Here is an 8,643-nt window from a genome sequence, read left to right on the forward strand (position 1 = left end):
CTGATGTGCATCAGGATTTTTCCCAAAGTCTGCAGCTGTGGGATGCATCTGCGTATTGAGTAATTCTGCCTCATCAGATTTTGGCATTTAGTTTGACAAATGCTTCATGGAGTCTGAGTACTCCCAGTTCTGCTATTTTGTTGGATCATGGAAATTCTTCAAATTGTGAAATGTTTCATGTGAGATTTTCTCTGTCACTGAGCACTCTCTTCCTCACCACAATCCTCCCCTTTCTCCTGAACGATTGACCCATGGTTAGTAAGTACATCATCAGTTACCTGTAGCTGAAATTGGCTCAGTCAATTTTTGTCTGATCATGCTCCTGTGAAATGCCTTGCTGTTTCTTAGGCTCTCAGTTGCCCAACTTTGTATGTTTGTCAAGCTGAGTGGTCAAAGTGTTAATATTATAGACCCTTGAGCCGGGAGGGGTCCTTTTTGTAATTCTCAATTTTACTTCCTATCCAGTGACTGTTAAAAGGGAAGACAGGCATGCATTTATATAGTGCTTTACAAGACCGCACGTATCCCAAAGTATTGTAGTCAATGAAGTGTTTTTGAAATGTTGTCACTGTTACACTGTAAGAAGTATGGCACACAAGTCGAGCAAACCAAGAACGCACAATAGCAATATGATGATGACCAGAAACAGGTATGCTGTGTCAAATCTAGACTGAAGAACTGAGAACTGAGGTTGTGATGGATTTTATATATTTCCAAATTATAAGTCAGGTGGTTTTGCTTGTGGACAGTTTGCATCAAGGGTAGGGTAGGGGTAACTTGCAATGTGATAAATGAGCATAGACTGCAGCATGTTGTTTAACTGGTCTGGAGCTTATTGCACCAAAGCAATGGCTAACTGAATTGGCTAACTGTAATTTCACTCAGTTAATTCTAGATTATGAAAATATCTGCTTTTCGGATATCACCAGTTTTTGGACAGTCAGATTTGAGGTATTTGACCAGTAAGTCATTATGACTGACATTGATTCAGAATAAGTATTGCACAGTACACTGAAATAACCTTCCTAGCTAAATGAATTGATGCCATGGAATCTTTTTACACTCGCCTGAGAGGGCAGATGGGACCACAGTTCCAGAGTCTCATCAGAAAGTCGGCACGTCCATTCATACACCACTCAGTACTGCACTGGTATGTCGGCCCGACGTGTTGTGCTCACATCCAAGAGTGAAATTTGAATCAAGAACCTTCTGACTGGGAGATTAGAGTCAACTGAGTGCTGATGGAAGAATGTGTGTGAAACAGCTACACATTCACCAAAATATATTAGCTATGGATAGTAGCTTGGTGCTCCTCAACATGCACTCTTGAGTTTTACTGATGAATTTTCAAAAGAGATGCCAATCTTTCAAGTTTTCCTGGAAACATCTAGAGCATGGCATTGTGACCATAGGTACTGCAATTTGAGAAATGTTTAATGATTTAAGGTCCCCGTTGCACATCTATGATGCTACCTCCTACTATTGGATTGCTGAGACCAGCTGATGAGACAAGAAATGGAGGGGGAAGAAGAGGAGACTGCAGAATAGGGGGTAAAGGAGCAGAGCAGGAGAAGTGTATAATGGGCAAAATGAGAGGGAGATGGGAAGGTATTTGGGGATGAGTGGGAGACTGAGGAGAGGATTGGGGAATGGCGTCAGTGAAGACTGAGGATATGAGGAGTATGAAGCATGAGGAATAATGCTGAAGGAATGAAGACGGTGACTAAGCAAAGAGGGTCAAGGATGGTCTAAATGGGATTCTAAGGAAAGGCAGTCAAGATTAAATACAAGACAAGTCCTGAGTGAATAGAACAGAGGGAGATGGGCTCAAGTCGAACAGTGTGATGCAAGGGAATAGAAAGGAATCCACATGGATCCAGCATTTCCTACAGAGCCACTAGCCACAGCAGTAACATGGTGAGTGGGAACACTGGGGAGAATTATCAGTAATCTTTACTGTAAAATTTTTAAAAAATTATTTCCATTGATGAGTGAATGGTGTTCAAGGGAAAGCGATGGAGGATTCTCACTGAAAGAACTGAGAAGACGGGTGAATCAAAGTTCTTGCATAGAGGACTGTTAGACCATGAGATCCTGTGATTTTTGAAGTAGAGGCTAGAATGTCATTTAATTCTTTGCAATAAAGAGGATATAAGGATATCTGAGAAGGAGAGAGGGTAGGCAATTGGGTTACATGGGAGAGAACCAGCACTAGGACTGGGGCCTTCTGGTCTCCTTCCCTCCTGTAATTTTCATAATTTTGAGTAAAGTTTTGTTTGTTGAGTCTGAGATTCTGGAGCCATTGAGAAATATTGCTGCTGAGCTGAGTTTAGGATGACATACTCAAGGAGAAGAACCCAAACACTGCGCCTGCCGTCCATTGTGCAGATGCTTGATGTGGTTCAGATTTGCCTATGCCACTTGCATTTGATGTGCAAAGTCTAAGTTCAGATCACTGTATCTCTAGCTCCAAGTGTAGAATTGTCACTTTCACACAGTCCGAATTCAATCTAAAGTCTGAGTGGCTGCGGAGCAAGGTCATTCTGCTGAAGTTAGAATTAGCTGGGGAACCTGGACACACACATTTTGTAATGAACTGGAATTCTAGCTGTAGTTACAAGATAGACATTAGTGAGTTATAGGATTATTGGTGTACGAGCAGTGTATCAACCTGTCTTGGAGAAAGTGAGGACTGCAGACGCTGGAGAGTTGTCATCATCGAAAAGTGTGTTGCTGGAAAAGCACAGCAGGTCAGGCAACATCCAAGGAGCAGGAGAGTCAACATTTTGAGCATAAGCTCTTCATCAGCTCTTCTAGCGCCATACTGTTTTCAACAACTATCAACCTGTTATTGCAGTTATATACACATCTGTATATGTCTCTGTTGGATCTGAGGGGAATCTGAACATCACAAGTGTACTACATAAGAAAATAAGGAACAGGAGTAGGAGTAGGTCAACTGGCCCATTTGAGCCTGCTCTGCCACTCAATAAGATTATGGCTGATCTTTTCCTGGACTCAAATCCACTTACCCACCTGCCCACCTCCCTCCCACCGCCCGCCCATCCCCCATAACCTTAGTTCCTTTACTGTTCAAAAATTATTAGTGCATTTCAATGAATTAATGAGTTATTACCCTCTCTTTGTTCATGACTGTTACTATTAGAAATTTCTGTCTTCTCTGTTGGAATTTTTTTTCCCGCCATGGGTTTTCCCTGCTTTTCATATACACATGGTTGGCCTCTTGAATCTTGGCTGTTCTTGCATTACAACCTGAATCCATGTGCAAAGTTACTGCAAAGGACTCCACCTCGGGAAGATAAAGTGAAATCACAGACGCAGGTGCTGTCGGCCCAGAGCTTCAACAAAGCCTCCGAGCAGACCTAGTGAACCCAAATAAGTAATGACTGCTTGGACGAGGTAGAAATAACAACTGCTTCACGTGGGACCTTTTTTGACACTGACGTTGATGCCTTCAGAGGGGGATGGTAGAAGAAACTGGTGGGAAGAAACCAGCACGTTGTTTTAATTTTGTTGAACATTCTTATGTGATTGAAAATGTTATTTGTGTGGTGTGGGAGAGCAGGAGCACAGCACTGGGCAGATCTGTTTGTTCATTGAGGCCCAGTGAAATTTCAGCCAAAAAAGATCAATTATTCATTTGAGGGTTTGAAGTGGCTGCATCATCAGGATTTCCTCACAAAAGAGCATAGCAATGCTGCCAGATTTGTATGAGCTTGTTCAGGCTGCGCACTGACCTGTTTCATATGTCAGCTTTTCTTTACTGCTTCTAAGCACAACTTCTAATGGTGACATTTTTCTGTACTGGGTTGGCCTTTAATCGAATGTTAAAATGTATTTTAGTAAGTATAAGTACTTTGCACTGCACGTTTGAAAAGGTAATTCGTATAAGTGTACATGAGTAGAATTCCTGAAGTTTGTTACCTGTCAAGACTGCTATGCTGTTTGCTACATCTTCCACATAGTAAAAATACACTCTTCAAATTAAAGTTGATTTGGATGCAAATGTGGTCGAACCTTAAGTAATGCAGTTATCATGGAGTTAGTGGGCCTGTACAATGTGAAGATATTGCAGCTTGTTCACCAGTCACATGCCAGTTGTAACTCTATTCAGAGCTACATGCATTCTGAAAATGTCATATCAAGCTGCATTCCAGACATGTCGTCGGCTGTAACCTAATTGATCTGGTCTTTTGTAAGTAATCTCCTCCATGCAAGAATCTTCATTGGTTGTATTTTAAGCCTTCTAGTAATGATTCCAAAACATAATCTAACATGCTCATGATGTTATTCATGTTAATAACTTGAATTTGTTTATATTTGATCATTAAAACAACCTCCCCTGACGGCTTCTTTAATTAAAACATCGTTTCATCAAGACTCAGGCATAGACTTAAAGAGAGCCTCGACCTCAGTCTGTCTGTATTGTGAACTAACTTGTGCTTGGATGTCAGCTGTTCCAATTGTTGTGAAGCAAATTTCACAATGTGTTCACTGCTGAACTTGAATTTGATGATTGTGAGACACCACAGTTTTAGCCTACCTGATGATGTGTTGTAATAGTATTCCAGTCTAGGAGGAGAAGCAGATAATCTTTTATCACAGTTCTCCTGCCATAAGGTGAGGAAATCAGTCAAGTTCCAACTCCAGGTTACTGACCAGTGGCCTCTGCTGGAAAGTGGATGGCAAATGATGACAAAATTGATCCAACTGAGATTAGTGCATCAAAAAACGTCCTTAGCAGTTTACTTAGTTGCACTGAACTTGATGTCTGCTGTTAGAAAGCTGCATTCAGGATTAACATTTGGCTATGTCAAGGAAGCTACACCAGTCATGATGCATTAGACTACATGATGATGGAGAGACTCTGAAGACAGAAGCAACAGTCTGGACTACATGACAAGTCTAAGTGTTTATAGTTATTAGAATGTGAATCAACACTTACTTTGAAAAGACCTTAGACTTCAGTGTTCTCTCTTTAGTAGAGTACCCGACTTCCTCTAAGATGACCCTCGCTATAACAGGTTTGTCTCTAGTGTGATTGACACAGTTAATTTTATACTGCACTTATGTCAATGACAAAACATTGAATTAGTGACTGCTTTAGTGACTACTATTATGGCATCAGAAATTTGAGCTGGATTATTGCAGTACAGTAGCTTTAGTTACAAGGTTAATCTGTAAAAGCACATTACTAACGTGTTCATGTACTGAAACTTTACTGTTTTATTTTGGCTGTTGAAAGTAATTTTAATTTTATCAGCTATTTGGGTTTGAATAGAATTTCGGGCCAAAAGACAGTAGACACTCAGCATACTAATGCTGTAACTCTAGTCAGCATTTAAAGGAACAACCACAGATTTGACAAACTAGATCCTAATGTTGGGAATTTCAGTCTGATGTTGTGAGAGCACCCACTATCTGTCCCCAAAAAGGCACTTGTGTGGCTGAGTGAGTGATATTCTTAGCGGTGTGGTCCCTGGGTCACTGGCCCAGGAGACATCTTTCCATAATTGCCAGCTGGTAGGTCTTTTGTGTTAAACAAGACCAACAACCGGATGTGGGCACCACTTGGAAGTGAAAGTTTGGGCCTTGGATGTCAAGCAACTTTTTTTAAAAATTGAGATTTCAGCTTTCGTGAAGAGAACTAATGTAACCTTTTGTTGCAAAGCTGCCCTTCACATTGGTGCTTTTATGCTGGTATTCTCCAGTTTCTTCATAATGGGTACCTAGATGTATCTTTAGTGGTTTGAGTTCCCATCTGAGAATGTAAGGCCATGGTGGGAAATTCGGTGTGATTTAGCAGTAGAAGCAATTAGATCAGCGATCACTGAGAGCTTGTCTTGGATAAATGTGATTTCATGATTTAATATTGTTTGAATTAGAATGCAGACACCTCGACTGCTTTCGATTTTTGTTTGAAAAAAAAACTTTTAACAAAGAAAAAGGTTGTCTTAGTAATAGTGCTGAGTTATCAATTACGGTATCCTCACTCCTCGGCATGTTCATCACAGCCTTACAAACCTTTTCCTTTCAAGTGTTTATTCCAGACCTTTGTGATTGCTATCCTTGTGTCTACTTCCACTCAATTAATGTTATGTTTACACGCCACTTTAGTGGAGTTTTTCACAGACCTTTGGGATTAAATATATTGTTTACTTATTTTATGTATTACCAAACTGTAAACTAGATAAGATTTATTTTTATTGTGAACACCACTGCCAGGTGGAGTAACACACTTATGCGACATGTGGGCATGCGACTGCCCAGTGATGGTTCAGCAACAGCCTACTTTGACAAGGATGGCACAGCAGATGCAGTTACAAGGACAAATAGGGGAAAAGAAAACCAATGTTTCTTTCAATAACCTGATGGCTGTACTACTCATTACTCATACTGGCTTTTTATTCCTGAGTTGTTTCATTAACTGAATTATGGCTCGGTTATTGCATATATGTCAGCTTTATTTTTCAAAACCTAGAGGTAGTTTAACATGGGTTTCTGCTCAGTTGAAGTTTTGAATTAAAAAAAACATTGAAATGTGCTAAGTGCTTAAATGCTGCTATCATTTAGCATGAATTCACATTGATTTTCTTTATTTCTGATGTTGTTTTCTATAAAACATGTTCTAATGTCTTAATTATCTGAAACAATGAACCTCTCTGAATGCTAATTGTGATTTCAGTTGTGTGCCCATTTAAACTAGAATAATTTCACAATGGGTGATGAAACTGTATCGAGAGTTTGATGTATGTTATCACAAATAATTGAATGTACTGTATTAATAAGATGCATCACCTTCCATTTTAAGTTGAACTGCAGGTAGAACTCCCTCCTTTGTAATATGTTTGAGCTTGCTTTTCAAAAGTTCATTGCATGCATTTCAATTTAAAAAGAAATAAATAAATTGGCAGAGCAAAGGGGTTAAAGAAATCAAAGATTTGTTAGGAAATTGGATACTTGTGGAGAATGGTCATTTCCCAGTATTCATGCAGTATTTTGGATAATGTACCAGATAAGTGAACTTGCTGTTTCTCAACCTGTTGGTAAATTTGCTATTCTCACTGGAAAGGTTTTATCTTAATTTCTAATGAGTCCTTCGTATAAAGTCAACATCTGCATATGTGGTAGCCAGTTTGTAAAACTGATCAATCAGGTTCTTGCTTTTAAAGAAAAAGTCTTAGAACTTGCTACACTGTTCGGTTAATGGATTGGATGCAGTCTCCTGCTGGATCCATATAGGTGCCTTTGAAGCATGCTTGACAGAAGCAAAAATCTCAAGCTATGAATCTACAGTATTTCACTAGTGTGTGCAGGCAGCTGACCACAGGAATGTTGAGGCTTAAGAAAAACATGGGAAAGCGATTTAGGTGTTCACCCTTTGACCTGTCAAGCCTCACTTACTTCCAATGATGATTAATGTGATCCAGCAGGTTAAAAATAAAATAGCCAGTGATTCTGAGACTTTAAAGGGTCACATGAATTCTATGAGGTCTGATCTTACCAATATTGATACCCTTTACAACAGTGCACAAAAACCCTCAAAAGATTAAACAATACATTGTTGTAGTATGCTTCTAAATTCTTTCCCAAATTGTACTGATTGGTACATCAAAGAATAATTTAAAAATTAATGCAGTTGGAGAGATGGGTGTCTTATCCAGATGGAATTACTCCTGGTCGAAGAAGAGATCTCTGGCTACTTGGGGAGCATAGTCATTATTATGGGCAGGTGTTTATTTGTGAATCCTGTTATAATGTTGTTAATTGGAGAAAATGAAAATGAAACTTCCTGAACCTATATGGTGAATTATTTTATTGTTACCCCAGAGGTTTATTTCCAAGGTTTCACATTAATGGAAATCCCAAGCTCTTTTGTTCTGACCCTGGTTATTATGGCACACAGTACTTTCAGAGTATGACTGATACCTTATTTCTAATTCATTGATAGTTACTTCCATTGGCATGGTCATAAAAATATAAAAGAAAATAAAAGCAGACCATTTGCCAAATTCAGTGCAATTCTGCCAACAGAATTCCCAATTGTGGATCTTGCACATGTGAAAGCATGTGCTGAGATAAACCATAAGACATAGGAGTGAAAGTAAGGCCACTTGGCCCATCGAGTCCACTCCCCCATTTAATCATGGCTGATGGGCATTTCAACTCCACTTATCCGCATTCTCCCCGTAGCCCTTAATTCCTTGTGACATCAAGAATTTATCAATCTCTGCCTTGAAGAGATTTAGTGTCCCAGCCTCGACTGCACTCTGCGGCAATGAATTCCACAGGCCCACCACTCTCTGGCTGAAGAAATGTCTCCACATTTCTGTTCTGAATTGATGCCCTCTAATTCTAAGGCTGTGCCCACGGGTCGTAGTCTCCTCACCTAACGGAAACAATTTCTTAGTGTCCACCCTTTCCAAGCCATGTATTATCTTGTAAGTTTCTATTAGATCTCCCCTTAACCTTCTAAACTCCAATGAGTACAATCTCAGGATCCTCAGCCGTTCCTCATATGTTAGACCTACCGTTCCAGGGATCATCCGTGTCAATCTCCGCTGAACACGCTTCAGTACCAGTATGTCCCTCCTGAGGTGTGGGGCCCAAAACTGGACACAG

General features: G+C 39.9%; 1 protein-coding gene across 6 annotated transcripts in view; it reads left to right on the forward strand.

The window, feature by feature from the left end:
• arhgef10 (Rho guanine nucleotide exchange factor (GEF) 10) overlaps nt 1-8,643 on the forward strand; it is a 281,643-nt gene that overhangs the window by 53,867 nt on the left and 219,133 nt on the right. Inside the window, exon 1 of one of the 6 annotated variants that reach the window (XM_043679146.1) lies at nt 4,612-4,641. The exons of 4 other annotated variants lie outside the window; for them this stretch is intronic. Coding sequence is in view for 1 of the 2 variants with exons in the window: in XM_043679137.1 (XP_043535072.1) it covers nt 5,027-5,045 (19 nt within the window). In the remaining variant the exon portion in view is untranslated. Of the gene's footprint in view, nt 1-4,611; nt 4,642-4,999; nt 5,046-8,643 lie in introns of those variants that run through there. One more of the 6 variants, XM_043679137.1, reaches the window with a different exon arrangement.

The sequence above is a fragment of the Chiloscyllium plagiosum genome, chromosome 3 (genome assembly GCF_004010195.1).
Source record: "Chiloscyllium plagiosum isolate BGI_BamShark_2017 chromosome 3, ASM401019v2, whole genome shotgun sequence".
Taxonomy (NCBI): Eukaryota; Metazoa; Chordata; class Chondrichthyes; order Orectolobiformes; family Hemiscylliidae; genus Chiloscyllium; species Chiloscyllium plagiosum.